Source organism: Choloepus didactylus, chromosome 3 (genome assembly GCF_015220235.1).
Source record: "Choloepus didactylus isolate mChoDid1 chromosome 3, mChoDid1.pri, whole genome shotgun sequence".
NCBI lineage: Eukaryota > Metazoa > Chordata > Mammalia > Pilosa > Megalonychidae > Choloepus > Choloepus didactylus.
In genome coordinates, this window is record NC_051309.1 from 26,750,273 (window position 1) to 26,773,971 (window position 23,699).

A 23,699-nucleotide genomic window follows, 5' to 3' on the forward strand; every position below is an offset into this window, starting at 1 on the left:
ATCAGCGTGTGGTATTTGTCATAGCAGCCCCGGCAAACTAAGACAATGGGATAATGCCTATTCACGCAAGGTATAGATGAGATGAGATTCTGGGTGTAATTAGATAAAATAAAGGAAATGGTAGGCACTGAATAAACGTTAGCAGTTGTCATTGTGGTCATTACATTGAAAGGACTGGGTTAAATAAGATGTAACCTCTCATCAGGGACTTAAAATCTAGTATGTGAGATAAAGAGGCACTTAAAAAGTTGTGCTATAAGGCCAAAGGTGACATATACTGTAATCAGCAAATAGAAAAAGTACCATGAGAGTTATGGGAGATTAAAAATAGATGCAAATTCCTTGTCACTGCCAACATGGAGCTCCAGGGTCTGTTGCCCTTTCCTTGAATCTGGTCTGGCTCCATGACCTGCTTGACCAATAGCATAGAGCCAAAATGACTCCGGGTGACTTCCAAGACTAACTCATCAGAAGCCTTGCAGCTTCCTCCTGACTCTCTCGGGACGCTCCCTCTTGCAACCCAGGCGCCATGCTGGGAGGTGTCACCTACGGGCGCTCCTGCCGACAGCCCACCAAGCTCCCAGCTTTGTGAATGATGCATCTTGGATGGTCCCGCCCAGTCAGTCTGCAGAATTATGAGTGATTATACATCACTGCTTAAAGCAGTAATTTTTGGGTAAGTTAGTCATGCCACAATAGAAAATCCAAACAGAGTTGAAGTGAGAAGAGTTAATTTCAAGTCAAGCGATCAGGTTAGATTTCCCAGATAAAGTGGGATTTGAAATCATCCTTGGCGGGAAGAACTGTGACAAGAGGTTCTTGGGAGAAACTCATTCCAGAGGGGTGGGAGGAAGAGTTAAGGGCAAAGACCTAGAGGAAGGCAAACACAGGCTGCCTAGAGGGCCTGGCAAACAGAACAGGGCTGCTGGATGAAGCACTGGGAGAAGCAGGGTAAGAGCAAAGCCGAGAAGGCTGCTCAGGGCCTGAGCATAGAGGCTTTCAGAACAGGAAGAGAAACTCATTCCTGATGTCCCGAGGAAAGGGACATTATTGGGAAACAACAGGGCTTTATGGATAAGGGAGACAGAAATCTGTAGGAAGAATAGAAACTACGGTGCAGCTGGCCCTCCTAGAGCGTGGCAGTGGCAGGTGGCTCAGGATGCCCACATGGTCCTTCATCCCATGCAGAATAAAATCCACATCCTTCTCACAGCCCTGTAGCTCCACAGGGCTGTTGCCCAGCTACCTTGTCAATCTGATTTCCTTTCACCGGCTCCCTCATCGGTTCTTCTCCAGCCACAGCAACCTCCTTGCTGTTCTTTGAACAACAAATGCATTCTGGTCTTGGAGCTTTTGCACTAGTAGGTCTCTCCCTTGGATTGTTCTTCCTCCAGATATCTGCATGGCTCTGACCTTCTCTTCTTCGAGATGTCTGTCATGTCCTCAGGGGTGCCACCTCCCTGACCCCTAAATAAAAAGAGTTGCTGATCCCCACCTCACAGTCCCCTTGCCTGCAATGTTTCTTCCCAGTCCCAATTACTCCCATTATTGCCTATAATTTTTTTCTCTATTCATTATTTGTCTCCCCAAATCGAATGCAAGCTTCATGAAGGCAAGGACTTTGTTTAAGCCTAGAAAAGTGTCTGGAACCTACTGGATGCTCAACATAATGGTGGGTAACAAATGAATGAACAAATGAATTCCGGCAGTCCTAAGGCTTAAGGTATCTCATTATCTGATGGCAACAGGATCTTCATTTTAATTCTCCTCCATCATTCCCTACTTCCTGCTATTTCCAGGCAGTTCTCTCCCCAAGTACTCCAAAGAGCGTTCTCGCTGCTTCTGCTGACTCATAACCATGGCTTACTCATAGCCATGGGCTTACTCACCACCCCCTCATGCCACTACTGTCTCTCTCTGTGCATCTGTCCAGCTTCTGCTCTCTCTGACAACTTCCTGATTCTCCCTGACTTTCCAGTTCAAACTCCAGAGGCAGTGGATCCAGTTGGGTCAGCCCATTCCCCATTTGGGCAGAGATTTTTGACCTTTGACTGCATCTGGATCAGATGTCCAAAGGCACAGAGCACAGCAACCTGGACTTAGAGAACTATCTCTTCACTCCAAAGTGGCACATGTATACAAACCTCAGACTGGGGGCAAGGCTGAGTAATTCAGTCTTTAAGGAGATACTGAGGGCTTCTGAGCAGAGCAGTGATCGACCAGAGATGTTTTCAGAAGATAACCTTGGCTACTCTCTTAACCTTGGCTAGTCGCTTAGTTTTGCTAGGCTGCTATCACCGATACCACAAACTGGTTTTGGCTTACACAAAGGGAATTTATTGGCTCATGGTTTCAGAAGCTAGAAGGCTTGCTCTCTCCCGGGGTCAGTAGGGGTCTCACTGGCTGGCTAGCAATCCTTAGATCCTTTGGCTTTTCCATCACACTCCAGGTTCCTGACTTCTGGCTTCCAGCTTCTCCAGTGGCTTTTTCTAAATCTGAATTTCTTCTGTTTATAAAGGACTTCAGTAATCGGATTAAGGCCCAACGTCATTCTGCTGGGCCACATATTAACTCGAATTAACAACTTCAAGAGGTCCTACTTACAATGGGTTCACATCCACAGGAATGCAGATCGAGACCAAGAACAAGTCTAAATTGGGGTAACTCAATCCACCACAGCTGCCAAGTGAATGAGACAGTTTAGAGATGGAAGACGATGGCTCATGCATAACTGATGAGGAAGCTGTGTAAATTTCCCAGGGCTGAAGTAACAAATTACCATACACTGGGAGGCTAAAAGCAACAGAAATTCATTCTCTTACTGTCCTGGAGGCTAGAAGTCTGAAATCAAGGTGTCAGAAGGGTCCTGCTCTTTCCAGGCTCAGGAAGGGACCCTTCCTTACCTCTTCCTAGCTTCTGGCGGATAACATCAGTCCTTGGAACAACTTGCCTTCTGGCAGCACAACTCCAATCTCTGCCTCCATCTTCACATGGCCATCTCCCTCTCCGTGTCTGTGTTTCTTCTCCTCTTTTTATAAGGACACCAGTCCTATTGGATTAGGACCCACCCTACTCCAGCATGATCTCATCTTAACTTGATTAAGTCTGCAAAGATTTTCTTTCCAAATGAGGTCACAATCACAAGCCTGGGGGTTAAGGACATCAACATATCCTTTGAGGAGACACAATTCCACCCATCACAGAGCAGGAGAAGGGAGAGCTGGTGAAGATTCAAGCCAAGGCAGTGGCCGTGAGAGATGGGGGAGAAGGCAGGAACAAGGGGGCCTTGAACCTGAAGGTGTCCTCCAGGCCTGTGAATTTGGAGTTTAGCAGAAATGCTGGGCCTAGAGGCCTAGCTCTGTGCATCATAAAAATCTTAGTTAAAACTGCAGGGGCCTAATGTGACAAGAGATAAGCCAAGATGGCTATTTGGGGAATTCTCTTACCTGTAAAGGACAGATGAAAGAAGAAAAACTTCAAATTATCTGAAGCATAAGTATTGATATGGATGGCTAGAAACTCAGAAAGTCATTGCACCCCATGAGAACAGGGAAGCATTTCCCCTACTTACTCTCTTATCCTCAAAATTACAAATTTAGAGAATCCCACCCTGTTCCATCCTCCATGCTTCTAGTCTGTTTTTCCCCTGCACAAATTAATGATACTTATTGGGAATCCACAATATTCTAAAAATACATCAGCTGGGCTGCAACGCCAAATTAGTGGAGCTGCTGTCCCAGGAAACCCTCATCACCATTTTGCTTAGATCAGAGAGCGGATTAACTTTGATGTCTGGCTGAACCCTGTGCGAGACACCACTGGTGGTCTGCTCCCCAGAAGCACTCAATCTTCACATCCAAGGGAAGAAAGAGAAAATGCCAGATAGGAAAACAAACCAATTTTTTTTTTTCTGATTGAGATGAAAATATGCACCCTGGGATTCCTGACAAATTTGACCTGCATCCGGCCTCTCTACATCCCTTGGACCCATTCTCTCTTTGCACAAATGACTTCCCCCAAACCTCTACTTCTTCTGGCTTTCCCAAACATAAGCATAGCTATGCAGCCCCCAGCTCTTTGTCTATGCCGTGTGTTAGAGGTTATGGTGTTCATTTCTGTATCCATTAGAACTCCTGGTGGCATGGAACTGAAACAGACTCTAACTAACTTAAGCACAAAGGGAGTTTGCCAGAAGGATATGGGGTGGCCTGCAGAATACAATGAACAATCGAAGAGTCAGACAGCAAAGGGGAACAGCCAGGGAAGCTCCAGGATTTTTGGCAGGCAGGAGATGCACAATAATCTCATCTCCGCTACAACAGTGCTGTCTGCCCTGGTGTCATCATCCTCATGATTCTTATTTCTGGGAGAAAGAGAACAATTAGACCAGGATGGATCATTTGCACCAGCAGGAAACACAAGCTTGCTGAGTTTGCAAGGCAGTTAAGAGTAGGTCTCTGGAGCCAGGTTTGAATCCTGGCTCTGCCACTTACTAACCATGTATTTTAGTTTCCTAGGCTGCTCCAGCAAATACCATGAAATGGGGTGGCTTAAACAATGGGAATTAGCTTACTGTTATGAGGCAGAGAAAATGTCCAAATCAAGGCATCCTCAAGGTCAAGGTGATGCTTTCTTCCCTAAGACCAGCTGCCGGCAATCCTGGGCTCCTCTGCAACATGGCAAGGCACGTGGTCTCTCCCTTCTCTTCTGGTTGTGTTGATTTCAGCTTCCTGCTCCCATGGCTTTCTTTCCCTCTCCCTGTATTCATTCTGTTTATAAAGGACTAAGATTAAGACCCATCCTGACTGAGCTGGACCACACCTTAACTGAAGCATCCTCATCAAAAGATCTACTTACAATGGGTCCTCACCCACAGGGATGGATTAACTTTAAGAACATGTTTTCTGGGGTAGATACAGCTTCAAACCACCACACCATGTGACCCTGGGAGAGTCATTCCTGCTATGCCTCAGCTTTCCCAACTGAAAATGGGGATATGGTACATATCCATGGGGTTGGTGAGTACTGAATGAGTAAACCTATAATCATGACTGGCACAGGGCAAGTGCTCTGCAAATCCTTAATATTAGTATTGACTAGAAGTGCACTGGCGGCCCCGACTTACAGACCAATTGAGAATGCCAAGGTGAGAGATAATCCCCTGAGAGAAAATCAGGTGCTAGTTTTCAGGGAGACGGAGTGGCCAAAAAGCAGTTACTATTCACTGCCACGTCTTATCCCTCCACCAGACCGCAGATGCCATGAGGGTAACAGACTGTGCTGTTTTACTCACTGCTGCATCCACCAGCCCCCTGTAAAGTTCCTGGCTCAATGACCCTTCATTGAATACATGAATGTTGTCCGATTCCTTTTGGTGTTCCCAAGCATCTTTTACAGTGCTTTGCCTGGAGGAGGCATGCAGTAAATATTTGTCGGTTGAATTTACAGGTCAGTGGGGAAATGAAAATCGAAGAAGCTGGTTTTCTCAGAAATGGAAAGAACACTGTGATCAAAGAGACGAACTTGCATTCATAGGACTCAGTGGCAGGCAAGTGATCAGTAACTGCTTTTTTGGTGCCATGATGCTAATAATCTGTATAAATGGCATACATGGGCTAATTACTTTTGCTGGTCAGGCTCAAGTCTTTAGATCAGCATGAAAGGGACAAAGGAACCAAAAGTCACTTGCAACAATGCCCTGAAAAGAGGGATGGCTCACCTGCCACATGGGTCCCCTGCCCTGCCTTGGAGGTGCTCCTGGAACCTCACCAGGAAGCCCAGATCCTCTGGCACTCTCCATACAGAGGCCCCAAATGTAACCTCAGCATCTGGTTTCTCTTCCTCTCTCAGCTCTCCCTTCTGCTCCAGAGTCTCATTCTCTTAAATTCAAATCCAGCTTTCTGGAGCTGGCTGGGATAGACTATGGTCGGCCCAATTTGGTTCCCAAGGCCAGGAAGATGCAATGAGCACACCTGAGTCTTGTGCCAACTAATCCCTGTGGCTAGGAAGTTTGGCCAGGCTTGGTTAAATGCTTAACACTCAGAACTGGGAGAAGTAAGGATGAGATCGGAAGACAACTTACCCCATGAACTGAGAGCAGTGGAGAGGTGGTTCACCAAAAGATATTAACAGCAAAAAGGGAAGTGGTCCTGGACTGCTAAAATGACAAATGTGCACTACCCTTGGGTATTTCGTATCACGTGATATAAAGCATGTATCACAAGGTTCTCTCTTATCTGTGAAGTCTTCTGTTCTCACCCTTGCAAGCTCCTCCAAGTGCCTGAGGAGCAGCTGCCTCATCCTACCCTCATCCGTCTTTCTCCTCTGAACTTCTGCAGCCCACACGACCATATCACTCATCTGCAACAGGCTGCGTTGGGTCATTAGTTATCGTTTTATGTATATGTCCTGTCTCTTTAGCTCCGCAGTGGGATCCTGGAGAGCAGGGTTGTGCTTGATTCATCTTTGTGTCCCCTGTAGCACTTTGCCTGGTGTTTGGGGCATGATGGATAGTCCATACATGTGCTGTCAGATGAAGCAACTGATTTATACGCTTCTGGAACCACAAAGGTAGATGGTGGCTTGATTCAACTACAAAACGACCAAGAAAGAGGAAAGCTATGCTTTCTACATCATTTCTCAAATATTAGGTCTTTTTTGGACAGCTGAGTCAAGATAAATATTGTCTTTGCTCCCCAGCTCTGGCTGCTGGTATCATCCTTATTCATAGGGGACTGAGAGAAGGCCCAAGGAATCTTAGACCTCCTGAGCAGCCCACTGGGAAGGGAGGTGAGGTGAAGAAGGTGGAGGTTGGTGGAAGAGGAAGCAGATGTTGATTCTGGGTGGCTCGCATCTCGCTGAATACACTGGGCCTGGCCACGGGCTCTTTGGGGAACCCCTCTCTGCCCTGCACCTATCCCCGCCTGGGTCCTCCCCATCCTCACGGCAATCCTGACATTCCAAGGAGGGTGTGCTGGCTTGACGTAGTATGTCCCCCAAAACGCCATGTTCTTTGATGCAATCTTATGGGAGGCAAGGTAGAATTTAGTGTTGATTAGGGTGTGACCTCTTGATTGTTTCCATGGAAATGTGGCCCCCGCCATTCAGCGTGGGTCTTAATTGAACCACTGGAGCCATATAAAAGAGCTGACAAACAGAAGAAACTCAGTGCTGCTGCAGCCGAGTCATTGTGATGACAGCCATTGAAAGTAGACTTTTGCTAGTCCGGAGTTTGCCTGGAAGAAACTAAGAGAACACCCCCAGACGCCTAGAGAGAAACGTCCTGGGAGAAAGCCATCTTGAAACCAGAAGCCTGGAGCAGACGCCAGCCTAGTGCCTGTGCCTTCCCGGCTAACAGAGGTTTTCCGGAGGCCATCAGTGTTCTTCAGTGAAGGTAACCTATTGTTGATGGCATTGTTTGGACACTTTATGGCCTTAGGACTATAACTTTGTAAACAAATAAATCCCCTTTATAAAAGCCGATCCATTTCTGGTGTTTTGCAAAACGGCAGCACTAGCAAATCGCAACAGTGGGGATCAGGGAGAGAAAGGGAGGATGAAAAGAAGCCAGTAACATCAGTAAACATCTACCTGTAGCTTGGATTTTGAATCAACATCCCCCCCAGGCAAGTCTTGATCCAGGAGCCCCTGTGGCCCCGGTTTCCCACAAACTGCCCTCAACAGGGCCGAGTGACTTGTCCAAGGCCACGCAGGCCAGCAGTGTTTCCCTCACCTGTCAAAGTGGGCCCACTGGGGAGAGAACGAGAGAGCGTGCCTGGTAAAGGGGGTCCGGAGGGTGGTAGGTGAGGCGGCTGAGGGGGAAACCAGGCCGAGGGCAGTGAAGGAGGGCAGGAGACGGCCAGTGGGAACCCGACGCAAACTGCCACCTCTGCTGCGCGGGCCAAGCGCGCGAGGAGGGAGCGAGTGGAAGGAGGTGCTCGGCGCCCCGGGCCCCGCCCAGGGCCCCGCCCCAGTCCCCGCCCCGGCTCCACTCAGGCCCCGCCCCCCTCCCCGCTCCTGGCTCCACCCCGGGCCCGGCCGGCCTCCTAGCCCCGCCCTCAAGGCCCGGAAGCGAAAGCGGCTCCACCTCTTCCGAGTGGGGTCACGGCCCCGCGGGCAGGAGCCGGGATTCTGAGAGTGCGGGGCGCTTGGCGGGTCAAGGCCGCCCCTCGCCCGGCGCCATGTCCCGAAACCTGCGCACCGCGCTCATTTTCGGCGGCTTTGTCTCCCTGATCGGCGCCGCCTTCTACCCCATCTACTTCCGGCCCCTCATGCGGCTGGAGGAATACCGTGAGTGACCTCTGACCCCGCGCGGCGGCCTTGAGCCGGGTCACCCCCTCGCCTCTCCACGTGTTGTGGAAAGAGCTTGGTTCAGGAGTCAGGCGGGCACAGGCTCGAATCCCGCTCTGTGCAGCTTTGTGACCGTGGGCAAGTGATTCAACTTCCCGGACCCTCAGAATCCTCATCTATAAAGCGGGGAGATTAATAAGTGTGCCTCCCGGAGTTCTTGGGAGGCTCAGACGTGGTAATGTATGTAAAAGGAGTCTGCACATAGTAGGTCGACAGCAAATACTATTTCAGTACTCATAGTTGACGTTCACTGGCCGCCTATTATGTGTCAGGTTAGGCATGCATTATATTTGCACAGTCTCACTTGGAAGTACATATTAAAAGCCCGTTTTACTGATGGGGAGGAGAGGTTGTAAGCTAATAAATGGGAATGCAAATATGCCAATCCAGTCCCTTGTCTCCAGAGCCGCCTCCACACACTGAAGCTAGGAGCCCTGGTAGTGCGGGGAGGTAGATCGAACCCTGATGATCTTTAAACGTATTTTTATTGCTCTTCATTTCCACTCCCAAAGATGTCTTTGACTGAAAATGTTTCTAACCTGAACTGTTAACCTGGGTTTTTAAGTTCTTCCTCTCCTTTCTGTTCTTAATATATATATTTTTTTTCGGATTTTGCCGGTTTCTTTCATTTTAAGTCGGTTGCTCACAAGACAATGGTGAATATCCTGGGAGTAATTTCCCCCCTAATCATTCAAGTCCTGTCATTCTAAAAGCCAAACTCTCCTTCCTTGAGACCTATACCTCAGAAAGGATTAGCACTTTGATACATCTGAAACCGTCTGTCAGAGAGAAAATATTAGGCATTAGAGGCTCATTTTGTTCTCTAGGAAACCTGAATCATCTTGAAGATGGAAGAGGGCTAACCCTGCCCCTTGAGAATATTAGTTGAGGCTAAAAGCTTGGCGATTGGAAGGCGAAAGTTCCGTGTAAATGCACTGCACATTGCAAATGCTACAGCACTTGGTTTCTGGAGGCAGAGTGTTTTTAGTACACACTCACACTTCCTTGTAGCTTTTTTTCATCCTCTGGAGACTGAAATGGCCTCTGTGCATCCTGCCTTCTAGCATATCTTCGTGCACTTTGTGTGGGGGTAAAGGTGGGGCTGTCAGAAGGCCTGCATAATCTTTATTTCCAACCTCCTTCCTCACTGGATCTCTGCCCCAGGCTATTTTATTACAGCCTCTAGAGTTGAATTTGGGATAAGGGGGTCTACTTTGTGAAGACTAGATCAGTCATGGTTCTCAACTGGGGGTGATTTTGCCCATGAAGGGGACATTTGGCAATGTCTAGAGACATTTTGGGTTATCACATATTTGATGGGAAGGGCATCCTATGCCTGCCCACTTCTCTGGTTCAATTTTTATTTATTTGGCCAGTTTTTCTGGGAGACATAACTGATTTTTCAAACAGGTAGATAATACTGAATAACGAATTCTCATTGAAACTTTGCCATATGTCTGATATTCTTCCAAGCATTTCATGTATGTATTAACCCATTGAATTCTCATAACAACTCTTTATGGTAACTGCTATATGATCATATAGCATCATATATAGCATCGTCATATAGCTGATGAGTCCCAGATTTGGGATTTGAACGAGGACCCTTAATGGCTATAGTTGTGCCACCATATTGCCTCACTAAGGGGATAAGAAAAGGGAGTGAGGCAGAGGAGAGTCTAAATTTCTTACTAGATGGGTGACCTTTTAAGACAACCTCTCTGAGCCCTGCCTCTTTCCTCATCTGTAGCAATGCAGTTTACAGGACTGAATTTACAGGTTGTTGGGTGAATTGAATGAGGTAAAGGATGTGGAAACACTTAGTCTAGTGCTTATATCAGGCAGTCCATTAAAACGTTTGAAACCTAAGGAACCAGAGGTAGCAGTATGAGATGAGATTTAAGTAGGTGGGCAGAACCCAATACTGGCTGACCAGGCAGTAAAACTGGGTCCAGGCAGGTGGGGCGTACATGGCCACATCATGGGGACAGAGTTTCAGTTCGTTTCAACACATTCAGCTAGCATTTATTTAGCCTCTTTTCATATATTGTTTTTAAACCTAAGCTGTAGCATTTGCTGTGTACCTGGCACTGTGCTAGGTGCTGGGTATACATGGCTGACCATAATGGGCAGCACACTCCTCTCTGTCTTGGTGCCCTTGTGCAAACCACACCCCCCAACCACTCCCTGGACTCTGGCTGGTCTCCCTGCTAATATCCTGCCCCGCATACTATCCATTCCCTATCCAGGGGACAACATGACCTTTTTTGGTTACATTTTTGGTTCAGAGTTCTAACTTAGTTACATTTGTGGTCAGAGAATGTGGGCTATATGGTTTTGATTCTTTAATATTGGTAAAGATGTGCTTTGTGGCCTAGTACAGGTGATTTTTTGAAAATGTTCCCTGTGTGCTTAGAAAAATGTATGTTCACTTGTTGGGTAGAGTTCTGAATATGTTGATTGTAGATCAAGCTTGTTCTGTTATTCAGATATCTGAAGGCCATACACCTTGGGCTGCGTACAGTATAGACTATTGCTGGAGAATTTTTTCAAGTTATTATGTAGGGGTCCTCTTTATCCTTAACACTGTATTTCTCCCAACTCTAGTTTTTATCTGTTATTATTACAGTTGCCAGTTTTCTTTTAGTTAGTATTTTTCTGGTGTATCTTTTTCTATCCTCTTACATTCAGCCTTCATTTGACTTTATGTGACAGTCTCATACCCAGTATAAGCTGCACTTTCTAAATCCAATCTGACAGTCTCTTTTAACTCTTGAGGTTAGTTCATTTTCATTTATTATGTTTACTGATATAGTTGGATTTATTTTTCCCCTCTTACTGTTTTCTATCTATTTGATATCCACTCTTCCTTTTTTTCTCCTTTTCTGCCATCAAGGTCTCTCTATTTTTCTCCCCCCTCTACTACTTTGACTCTACTACTTTGAAAGTTTTACATTCTGTTTTTTGTTGTTGTTTTGGTGATTACCAGTTAAAGTTTCAGGTTAACCAACAATACAAGGACCTTAGGATGCGTTGACCCTTAGCTCACACTTACATATTATTTTAGTCCTGCCTTGTGTCTATACTCTCCAGATCAGTTAGAATAAATTAGTGTTTTATGCAGTCCCTGATTGCTTATCTTTACCAATGCTTGCATCTCAATCCTTTCTAGTTTCAATTTCTTACCTTCTAAAACATATCTTTTAATATTTGTTTGGTGACAATTTGTAATTGGAAAACTCCATTTTTGTTTGATGGAAAATGTATAGAACTTCAGGTCTTCTGCTGTTGCTGTTGAAAAGCCTGTTTTCAGCTGTTTGTTCTTCAAATTTGATCACTTAGCTTGCTTGCTTAAAATGCATGAATAATCCTCCACTGTCCTGGAAACAAAGTCCATTGAAGTCTTTTAATCAAGCAAGCAAGGGGATCAAATTCACTCTTCAAGGGCATCACCCTGAAGGAGAGGCTGGAAGGGTCAAGGCTGGAGGCAGGAAAGCCAGATACGGGAAGACTATATTTCCTGTGATCTCAGGGAGAGGTGACTGTAGCGTGAACCAGGGTTGTGGTTATGGAGCTGAGGAGAAGTGATTGACTTAAGGAGCTCTGTTTAAGAAGTCAACTCTGCAGAAATTGGTGCCTGATTAGCAGCAGGGGTGAGGGAGGAAGAGAAAAGAGAATAGCACCCAACTTCCTGGTTCTAGCTCATTAACTAGGAAACACAAGAAGGAATTGGTTTTGAGGGTGAGGAGATGAGTGTTCAATTTTGGACGTATTGAGTTGTAGGTACCTGGCCATGGTCTTGGAGATTTCCCATAGGCAATAGGATATACTGATCTGGAGCTTAGATACAGAGTACGAGCTGCAGCCAGAGACGGATGGGGGTGTCATCAACCTGTTGATGGGGATCAGAGTCATGGGATGAAGGGCTCCCAGGCAGGGTCCAGAGACTGAAACTCACAAGCTGGCCTAGGACAGAATTCTGGTGAAGCCTGTGTTTGAAGGTCTGAAGAGTAAGCAGACAGAGGAAGAAGGGCCCTCAAAGGAGATGAGGATTAGCCAGAGAGAGAGGATTAAAACCTGGAGAGGCTGCTGCCAAAAGCTTGGGGAAGGCAACTCTGTACCAAAAGGGGTGTCCTCAGCAGGGTGAAGCAACTTGGAGATGGTAAGAGAGATAAGAAATGAAAATATCCATTGGATTTATCAAAAAGAAAGTAAAGGCCATTGGTTATTGTTTAAGAATGCTTCCGTTGATTTGGTAGAGAGCAGAAAGTAGATTGCAGTGAATTATGAGAAAATAGACAGTATATTAAGTTGACTATTTAAAGATATTTGGGTGTACGGAGAGGGGGAATGGCCAATTAATATTTGCAGCTGGGCAAGGAGTATAGGAAGAGTTCTGTTTTACTTTTTGTTTAGGCTGGCAGAGATGGGACAGCCAGGAGTATCTCCAGACAAACAAAGATGCTGGAGAGAGAATCCATAGACTTCAGACAGTGGGAGTGGCAAAGGATCTTGAGCTCTGGTTGAGGAGAGCCTTGGACCAAAGACAGAACACCTCTTCCACCAGCTCTGGAGGAAGGGCAGGTGTGGATGCACCTAAATGTGGATTTCACGTTGGGAAGTTGTGGACATTTCCAGGTGGTGGTTTTGTACTTCATTGTGATGTCAGAGATCAGATCAACTATGAGTGAGAGGCACAACCTCCATGCCAGACTCTCCCTCCTTGAAACACTCTTCGCTGGGCTTCTGTAGCCACCCCCTTCTGTCAGTGTTCCTAGATCTGCTCTTTTGTTCCCTCTTTTTCAGCCACTCCATTCCTAGCCTCTTCTCTTGAGTTTTTCTCTTCTGACCACTGGTGTTAGTTTGCCTGAGCTGCTGTCACAAATACCATGAACTGGTTTTAGCATAATAACAGGAACTTGTTAGCTCATGGTTTTGAGGCTAGAAGAAACCCAAAATCAAGATATCAGCAAGGTTTGCTTTCTCCACAAAGACAGCAGCATTGGTTGCTGAGAATCCTTGGCTTTCCTGTCACATGGTGATGTTCTCCTTCCTCTTCTGGGTGCCTGCCGACTTCTGCTCTGGCTCCTTTCTATGGCTTTTCCATTATAAGACCTCCAGTAATCTGAATTAAAACCCACCCTCATTCACTTGGGCCACTTCTTAATAAAAATAACATCTTCAAGAGGTCCTCTTTACAATGTGTTCACACCCACAGGGATGCAGATAAGATTGAGAGTGTGTTGGTTGAAGTACACAATTCAACCTACTGTACCTTCTTGTATACATTTGTAATTCCCAGGATTTTGGACATACCAAGGAGAATCCCACAGTTCTTGGAAGGTCAAGGCTGAGGCCTAGTCCCTGAGAACTGGGTACCAGTGAAAACAGTAATTGGAGCCACTGACTGGCTAGGGAAGGGCCCAGACCATGTGGAGCCTGAACATTAGTTCAGCGCAGGTGCATCAGCTAGACTGATGCTGGCCAGCCTAGGGATGGGGGGAATGTGGGGACAGGTGGCTCCAGGGTCTCTCCTGGAATAAGCCTACAGGCCGCAGTGACATGGCCTCGATCAAAAAAGAGGAAGCCTGCTTAGGTAAAACAAAGCCACAGAGATCTTCCAAGATTGAAAAGCAGACAAGCCACTATCACAAGACTGCCTTATTGGATTTCATTCTGACATTCATTGTGACCTTCAGCTCTTTCATTAACTCAGCAAGACTCCTAAGTGCTATGGAGTACAAGGTTAATTCTGTACATGATAATCTCAAGTACTGAAATGTGCACTGGGGAGATGGCCATTAGCATTGGGACTCAGTGGTCCAAAACCAGAAGTATATGTAGAATTTTGCTGTGTGTTTGGAGGGACTCCCAAATGTTGCTGTTTATCTTTCATCCTGTTGGCACAGTGTGGTTTGTCTGAAGAGCCCACCTTTAGGGAATGGTACAGGTGCCGTAACAAGAACCCTAATCTGTCTTCAGGGTGTCCCAGAACTAGACAGTGATCCTGATCATGGCCTTTTAAAAATAATGTGTATTTTAAGCATTTGAGACCAACCTGTGAAATGAGGCAGAATAAGAATGTTTTCTGTGATTCTTTTCATTTAAAATTTTAATTAGATGTGCAGAAGCATAGCATCATAGGGTTTTGCCAGAAGGAACTTAAGTTCGTTCTCAATTAGATGACTTACCCAAGGTCACCCAGCACATTAATTTCCAGGTAAACACTAGACTCCAACTCCCCTGACATGGTTCGGGGCTTAATACTCTGTCTCACAATGCATTTAAGGTAGCGAAGGTTTTTTAACAGTCAGCAAAGCAGAAAGTTACAAGGAAGAGCTGTGAGGCGACCTCTGTTCTCCTATCTACCATGCTCTTTTCTGCTGCACTTTGCTGCCCTCAGCTGAATGTATGCTCTGCATAGTCTGAACAGGGTTACAGAAAATCACTTGATGCAGGAATAATTCTTAGCTTGTAAGGGCATTTTCCCTATTACATGCCAGGTGTTTAGAATATGCTTTTTACTCCTTTCAACTTACAGTCAAGTGAAATGCATGGACAGACTAAAATCTTACTAACTCTTGCTCCCTGGACTCAACCATAGTCAGGTGAGGAAATAAAAGTGTTTGCAGGGTTAGGAGGAGCCACTTCAAGTGGCGTGTTGGTTTCCCTCAGCCATCCAGTTCACACTTGTCACATGGCCATTTGGTTCTCCTCCGTCAGCTGGTTCACACTTGACGTCAGTGTACATCCAGTATCGGATCACCCTGTAGGCAGATGGAGTGTGTGTCTAGGTAGCAGTAGCAAAGTGAGAGCACTGAAAAAACATTTTTTTAAATTGTCTTTTTGCTATTTTTAAAAAAGATACTTTGAAATAATCTTCATGGAACAGTCACAGTGTTTTGACTTCCTTGTACTTATTTGCAGCTTTGTATTTTTTGTTAAAAGAAATATTCCTAACTTACAGAAAAGATGCAAGAATAGTACAATAAATCTCTGTAGACCCTCACCTAGAGTTATCAGTTGTTAACATTTTGCTACATTTGCTCCCCCATTATGTGTGTGTGTGTATATGTATCTACATATGCATGTGTATAATTATATACAGATACATGATAATTATTCCTGCTATTTTTGCTGAGCCATTTGAGAATAAGTTGAAGACATCATGAGCTTTCATTCCTCAACATGTCAGCATGTATTTCCTAAAACAAGGACATGCTCCTACATAATCACAATACAATTATCCAATCCAGGAAATTTAATATCGATACAATGCTGTTACGTTAGGGACAGTCCACATTCAAATTTTGCCATTTGTCCCAATTACTTCAAGTTGTGAGTTGCTGTTATTTTTAACTGTTCATTGGTAGGAGGAGATGGAGGCCATTGTCTTCTCACTGGTTACAAGTAAGTGGGCTCCTGAGGTTGTATTCTGCTTTCGTTTTCAGGTTTTTATCTGTGGGTTCTTCACTAGCGCATCCTCAACTAGTCAGTTATAAGACTGCTGAGGGAGCTGGCATTTAGGTATACCTCATTTATTTGAGTTGTAAACATTAAATAAAGTAACAAGTCATACAGTGGATTTATTTCACATTATGGACATTCAATATAAAAATGTATTCATATTCAGAGATCTAGAAATTATTAGGTGGATTCTTTTACTACCATACAAAAATCAGCCCATCTGCATGCATTACCAGTTTTGACAGTATTCCTTGGCCCTTTGACTAAAGATAAAGATCCTCAATTAAAACTACAAATCAGACACTGCCTTAGCACCAGGGGGCAGAGTTGGGCTTGCTGAGACACTAAAGCGGGGAATTTTCAAATCCGCATCCCAAAGCTCCAAGCCCAGTGTTCCATATTTGCGTTTGAATCATTTCATTCCCGATAGAAACATGCTCACTGCTGAAGTGAGTAATTAGCTTATCCTGATTTGTTCACGTTGTTAACTCCCTGGCTGCTGTGGTTGTCCTTTCCCTGAGGTTTGTATACATTCACTATTTCTCCATTGATAGCAAAATAGAAACTTACTGTTAACCTCATCAAGATATACTTGCTAAATCCTGAGGGACGAGTGTCTGTTTTCCTTTTAGCATATTCCACATTCCCAAATAAAATGTCTTTGTGTCATATGATGAATTTATGTAAGACTGCTTCAGCCTTAGAGTATTTATAAAACATTGATGGATTAAAGAAACAGGAGATGTAGCTAGGATGCTAATACCCAGTTCTCACTTGGTAGGAACTGGTTCAGCGGAGCATTTAAATTGCATGTCCAAGCCAAACTACAGAGGTGGTTGAATTAGAATGAGGATTATAAAGAGATTATGACCTATTTAAAATAAATCCTCAGCCTCTGTCCAACCTCATTAGCAATTAGCAAGAAAGCATGAAGACAGGGAATCCATTCTCTTCACTTCGTCCTCCATTGTATTGTAAGAGGTGAGGACACAATTAGCCATTCTGTCCTTGCCACCACAAGTCAGCTTCCTTTGATGCTTGGCAGCTTGCCAGTTTCTTGGGCTTTGCAGTACCTGCCTCTAAGAAACCTGTTAAGTACAACCAGGATGTTTGATTTCCTTAAATCTGTAGGTCTAGGATGTATTCTGACAATTATTTTGAGACTGTCATCTCCTCCCTCTTTCATAATGTCAGAGAATGGACCTTTGGCTTTTTAATTCTGGAGGTTATACCCATTTTTTGTTCCTGGTAAGATCAATGACAAGTATGTCCTTTAATATTTGACGTTTTCTAAGAGGGTAGTTGAGACAGACCCATACTTTGAGAACTCCATGTTTACAGAGTGGTAAGGCTCAACCTGGTAGGACTATAACTTAGCAAATGAGAACACCTTTTGTGTTGCCTTGTTTCAAAAAGTCTGACACCATTGCCGCCCACCTGCTACTTTTCAGAGCCACCCAATGAAGCCATCGGCCATTGTCTATAATCAGCCTCATTATGTGATGTCTTCTCTCTGTCCCTCTTCAGAACTGGATATCAAGATTCACGTAATCCCCTTTGCCTAGTGTTTTATTTGCCAAAGCAAACTTAGCATTGATAAAACCATCAGGTAGGTCACTTAGGATTGACTTTCTATCACATTGCAAGAGAAGCAGGTTCAATGAATATTTTATTTAGCAAAGTGCTGTTTCTTATACCTTTATACCTGCATAACTTTATGAGAATTCAGAGCCAGAATAAAAAAAATTGTCTGATATTAAAAAAGATCCAAATATGGATTAAAGAAACACTGTCAACCTGATTAAAACAAAGTTCTGATTACAACGTGTAATTGCTGTAATTTAATAGTAAACATCCCTTGGCTCTAAGTCTTTCGCCTGAAAAGCTGCCGTTTGTTTGTCAAGATACTTAAAATAATAAGTCTTTGTTTTCACAGACCTTGGGTTTCTCCTAAACTGCTTACAAAGATGTGTCAGAGTGCTTGAAGCCCACTGATAAAATGCCTGATTTCTCTTGGCTCTTGCCTGTTGGACATTTCCAGTGAGACTGGCTTAGCCGCTGTAGCTAAAAACGTGTTTTCTAATTGGCACAGCACCTGCAGTCAATTAGGAGAGCTTCAATTATCCAAACCAAAGCCACCCACCCAAAGATTAATTTTCTGCTCTATTTCCTATCAAAAACAGCATATTTAGCTCTGGTTCTAGTCCTTCTGTGGAGTGTATTTTAGACATATAAACTACAGCATTTTCTTGATAATTGTACTTGTTCCTTCAATTCAGCAGCTTTCCCCTCATAATATCACACCCACTAGTTCTTTCCAAATTGTTCTTTTTCTGTTGTTTTGTTGCCTTTCCAAAATGCTGAGATCATAGAGAAAAGATGTTAGTTGGGAAGCTTTTCTTTGAAGTATAGCTTTCTTTATTTTATTGAAAACACCCAATCTTTTTGCCTTATGGGATCTAATTTCCACAACCTAAACACTTTGAGTAATGGTGCCTCTGGATTTAGTAACCCCTGTAAATGTTGTTTTCTAATTGACCCACGTAAATACAAAGATTCCCCAACCTCCCCTTCCAAAGAGTAATTTTTCTGTTGTGTTTCTCAGAAAAGGAACAAACCATAAATCGAGCTGGTATTATTCAAGAAGATGTGCAGCCACCAGGTAAACTTAAGAAAAAAAAGCAAAATCTCTTTTGTGTTTTTGTGGTATGCACTGTGTGTGTGTATGTATTTGCTTTGCTGCGGGGAGCGAGAGAATGCTTTTTAGCTTAGAGGTTAAATTGTGATTTTGCTGTTTATTTCACAACAGTTGCCATTTTATAGGTGCCACCCCAAGACTTCATTTCAATATTTCACTCTAGAATACTTTTGAAGTTTGCCACGTCCCTCTTTTGCATTTGATAAATGGGCATAAAAATGTAGCAAGTGTGCAATTAAATGTGAAGTGTGAATAGCTGTTTTGCAGACTTATTTACCAAGCACCTATTTAAATACTACCCTCATGGGAAAATACTGTTTACTTGTGAGCTATTTTAATTGATGGGGTGTCTGCTTTATACAAAAGCTCAGAAGCTTCCTTTATGGCCGAGTGGTTAGTTACTTTCAGATGATCAAATTGGCTGAGAATGAGAGGTTTCCAATTTATTAACCAAAACTCTTGTAATCTATGGCAACAGTCTTTTTTTTACTTTATTGTTTTCACAAGGCCAGATACATATCTTCCTGTCGTGGACTAATTTCCAAGCCATTTAAAAGTCCTTCCCGGCTGCCATGGTTTCTCAAGCTACCTGTAAATTATGCCAGGCAATTTGGATGTCATTTTGTTTATCTGGGGCTGGGGGAAATGGTAGGAAGTTTAAAAACGAATCCTGATTTTATTCATGTTTCTTTCTACAGGGTTAAAAGTGTGGTCTGATCCATTTGGCAGGAAATGAGAAGGCTGTCACCAACTCTGACTCTGAAAGTAGACATCTTCATGCTTTTGATTCTGCAGCAAATAAAAATCAGCAACCTGTGGAACAATGGCTGGAGAAGAAAGCTTTGTAATGCCGTAAATAAGAGTACTTGTGATGAACGATTGTGCACGAGGATTACTATTCCCTTATTTCCCTTTTTGAGTATCAAAAGGACTGTGAAACAGATCACACCATTAGAAAGGTTTCATGATTCTGGTTGACTTTTAAAAATGAAGTTACTTCATTTGTGTGTTTGGAGTAGATCTACTTATTATTAAGTCTTTACTAGTTACCCAAACAAGCTGTGATATGAAGACAAACAACCAGTGGACTTGGAAAGATCCAAGTCTATTTTGCCATCTTCCAAATAAGAGATTTCAGTGAAAATCTCTGAGCTGCCTCATAGAGCTCTTTGAAAATATTAAAATTAAGAAAGCTCTTTGAGGATAAGGTACTTTGTGCTCTTTAAGCATAAACAGTTCGCTTAACCAGATTGCTCTGTGTTGGAAAATAAATAAATATGAAACCAGTCAAACTAAATTGATACTCATGCGTAGTAGAAATCAACATTGAATTAATAAAGTGAAAATGTATATATTAAAATGATTTGCTTTTACTTTACAAGGATGTGGTCAGTTTGTTTTGTTTTTGTAAATCATCTTTTGCAAGGTAACTATACCAAGAAGTAATGGGCTAGATCTTCTTTGACTTGTTATCTGGCCAGTTACCTGACTGTGTGGTATTCATTTGTTTACACGTAGATATTTTAAAGGGTTAAAGGGTAAATAGCATATTTGCTGAGGCAATTGTTTACTGAATGCTGGTTCTCTATCAGGTACCATACCAGGTGCTACAAGGTGAGCATGAGAATACTTACTTTCTCTCTGGCACTCTCACTTGCGCTTCACTAGAGTATATGTTTTGAAGAGACACAGCTGTCATTTTTATATCTCCCAGAGTGCCTTGTACATTGCTGTAAACTGTCTAGCTTGGCTTCCTGGTGACGTAATTTTATTATTGTGAACTGGGAGCTTTTTTTAATAGACAACTTGCCAAATTATGTAATTATCCTCTCTGAAAGAAGCTGCATAATTCCAAAAGCAAAGTCATCGTTTTTGGTAGGCATAGGCATTCCCTAGCATTTAATTAACGTAGAGTTGACAACTCAGTAAAGGAAGTTGATTCATCAGGGGTACATTTGACCACTATTTTCCTTGGAGGGGCATTAGGAAGTTACATAACTTAAAGTCAAACGTTCTGCGGGTACTTACTTGAGATTTCTTTGTGCCAGAGGCATCTACATCGTTCTGGTTTGAACGATGTCCAGGCTCAAAAGACTGTGCCTGAGTTCCTCAGAGGAGCACTCTGGGACCTCAATTGCCTGTTTGCTTTTGTTGCAACAGGACCAGGTTTGTCTCCTGAGTGGAATCTGCCATGGCTCTGTCCCTGCCCTAGGCCCACCTCTGTACAGAGATGGAGGGGCTGTCTGTCTTACACAAGAAGCTTGCCATTTATAAAAGGTTCACTTTTCCCATAGTCAGAAGTGTGACATCAGACTTTGTGCTGCCCCACACTTGACAAAAGCTGGGTTGTGAGAAACACTGTTCACGAGGATTGAAGGCCTTGCAGTTCATCCATGGGTTTCCCAAAGCGTGTCCCCCATGATTGTAACAGAAGCAGTTATAAGAAGCAGAAGCAGTTGAAAGAAGGGGATCTTGATCAGATAAATTCAGAAAACATAAGTTAAAGTTAATTAGACTTATTTGCTTCTTATGTAATGATTCCTGGGAGAGACCTAACACTTACAAGTATATTTGATCACAGAACATTTTTCACAGATTATTTTCTGAGTCAGTGAGCAGTGGTGGTGTCCTCCTGAAATATTCCTATAGACCAGTAGTTTTCAAACTTTTGGGTCCCAGGATCCCTTTATACTCTTAAAAACTATTAAGAACTTAAGAGTTCTGTTTGTGTGGGTTCTGTCTATATATCTACCTGTACTGAAAATTAGTACAAAATTTTAAAATAGTTCATTGAAAATACCAGTAATTAATCCATTATAAATTAATATACCCTAAAAATATATTTTCTAACAAAATAACTTAGAAGAGTGGCATTGTTTTTCAATTTTGCAAATCTCTAATGTCTGGCTGAATAGAAGATAGCTGGATTCTCATATCTGCTTCCGCATTCAGTCTGCTGCTATACGACACATCATATGGCCTCTAAAAACCTCCAGTGTACACACTCCTAAGAAGATGAGCATGCAAAAGGCAAAAATGCTTTAGTATTATGAAAATAGTTATGACCATGCAGACCCCCTGAAAAGGTCTTGGGGATCCCCTAGGGGTCTCTGGGCCACACTTTAAGTCTAGTTTTCTTGGGTTCAGTCAGACCTTTTGAGAATTGTGTTTCTGGATTGCATTAGTTTCCTCAAAGAGTTGCTCTTAGTGAACCGTGACTTGACATGTCCACATCGAGGGAGGTTATTGGGGAAGGTCTGACAAAATTGCTGTAATTCTTGGAAACATCATTTTTGATATCAAGCAATGTCCTCTTTAGGATGGATATTGACTTTTCTTTTTAAATCTCAGAACCAGAAATAGTCACACTCCTGAACAGTTGGGTACTTTGATCCTGTGATCACTGAATTGTGTAACTTGCTTCCCTCTTTGTACTGGCTGATAGGGAGCACAATCACATTCAAGTCTCAGCTATTGAAAAAGTGCCTTAGAATTGATGGAATATATTTGGGCTAAGTTCACTTCATCCTTTTTTCTTCTGTACTTACTCTCCTCCCTGCTTCCTTATTTCAGTTTCTATCTTCTATTTTATGTTAAACCTCTCCTTTTGAAAAGAGGCAGGGAATAAATCGTATTTATTCAACTGAAAAAATATTTATAATTTAGTAAGGGAAATGAGGTAAATTCACAAAAGAGTCAAAATAGTATTGAATATTAAAAAGCACCTTTAAATTATCTACTAAAGCTGGACATGTGCAAATCCTGCATGTATACATGGTAGAAATTCATCCGAGTTCAGCAAAAGACATGTACAAGAATGTCCATAGCTGTACTAGCATGTTCATCACAGCACTGGAAACAACTCATATCCATCAACAGTGCAATGAGTAAATCATAGCATATTCAGACAATGGCATACGATACATCCATGAGAATAAACAGTCTACAACCATGCGCAGCAACATGATGAATCTCCTAAACGTAATGCTGAACGAAAGAAGCCAGATGCAAAAGCCTATACTTTCAGATTCCATTGCATTAAAGAATAAAAACAGGCAAGATTAACCCATACTCTTAGAGGTCAAGACAGTGGCTCCTCTTAGGAAGGGGGAAAAGGGGTGACTGGGAAGGGGCACAAGGAGAGCTTTGGGGAGCTGATTGTGTTTCTTCATCTGGATGTAGATTACATGGGTATATTCAGTTTCTGTATGTTCCTGGAACTGTATAAATACATTGTGTGCACTTTTCTAAATGTATGTCATATTTCAGTAAAAAGTGTTTAAAAAGAGGTGCGAAGTCTATCAGGCATTTAGAAGAAAAAGGAATCAAAACTTTGCAGAGAAGTATATGGTTCAGTCAAAGGAGCATGAGTTACGAGCAGAGAGGTCAGGAGAGACGGTAAAACTTAGCTTGCAGGGCTGTTGGGAGATTCAGGAATACTGTACGTCAGGTTCCTAGCCCAGTATCTGGAACATGGCAGGGACCAGATTAATGACAGCTATCACTGTTTATGGAATAGCTGTCATTTGGACAGAGGTATGAAAAATGTAGGATTCAGACAGGCAGGCAGTGATCAAGGTATGGAGTCAGAAAAGTTAAGCAGGTATTTGAGAGATGGTTTGGCTGGGAGATAGGCATCCCGCAGGCTGTACCTGTCCAGTGTGCCACTCTGTCTTCCCACCTGATGTGGGCTTGGCTTAAAGGAGGTGCTGGGATGGATCGAGTGAATTGACCAATTGACTGAAAGAATGAATAATGTAACGGAGTGGTAGTTGAAGTCCGTGCGGTGGGTACCCTTAAATGTCAGGCTAAGTTTTACTTAATTTAGGAGACACTCAAGTATTTTAAGTAGGAAGTGGAATGCTAACTTTTATTTAAAGCAAAGCCAGAGTGTTCTTCCCAGAAGTGCCAATCAAAGGGTAGTCCCTAGAGCAGGCCCACCTGTAAGAACTGTTGGTTACTTGCCCACATTGAGATCAGTACAGAAATGGAGAGTAAGTTTTAGAAACTTTCATCCAGTTTAGCAGAGCAATTTCAATCTTTTTAATCTGATCAAGAAAAAAAACTGGGCTTGCATTATTTTGAATTTTGTATTTTTTATTTCTAATAAAATTAATCTTTTTTATATTTTACCACAATCCATGATGGATTGGAAATTAGAAGCAAAACTGGCTTCACCCCAGGT

At 43.2% G+C, this 23,699-nt stretch overlaps 1 protein-coding gene across 1 annotated transcript; it reads left to right on the forward strand.

Moving 5' to 3' along the window:
- Positions 1–4,996: 4,996 nt before the first annotated feature.
- On the forward strand, positions 4,997–19,892 carry SMIM20 (small integral membrane protein 20). Its single transcript, XM_037831414.1, has 5 exons — positions 4,997–5,018; positions 7,684–7,740; positions 7,996–8,289; positions 18,422–18,478; positions 19,213–19,892. Exons 1-5 carry the CDS (start codon positions 4,997–4,999, stop codon positions 19,248–19,250), a joined length of 468 nt encoding a protein of 155 aa, XP_037687342.1. The 3' UTR covers positions 19,251–19,892.
- The last annotated feature ends 3,807 nt before the right edge of the window (positions 19,893–23,699 follow it).

What these genes read in the sequence shown, in the direction of transcription:
- SMIM20 (XM_037831414.1), top strand. Translation starts at nt 4,997, where the DNA reads ATGGTACATATCCATGGGGTTG. An exon ending in CATGCGGCTGGAGGAATACC is followed by an intron (nt 8,290 to 18,421) that starts GTGAGTGACCTC and finishes TGTGTTTCTCAG; the next exon opens with AAAAGGAACAAACCATAAAT. An exon ending in AGAAGATGTGCAGCCACCAG is followed by an intron (nt 18,479 to 19,212) that starts GTAAACTTAAGA and finishes TTCTTTCTACAG; the next exon opens with GGTTAAAAGTGTGGTCTGAT.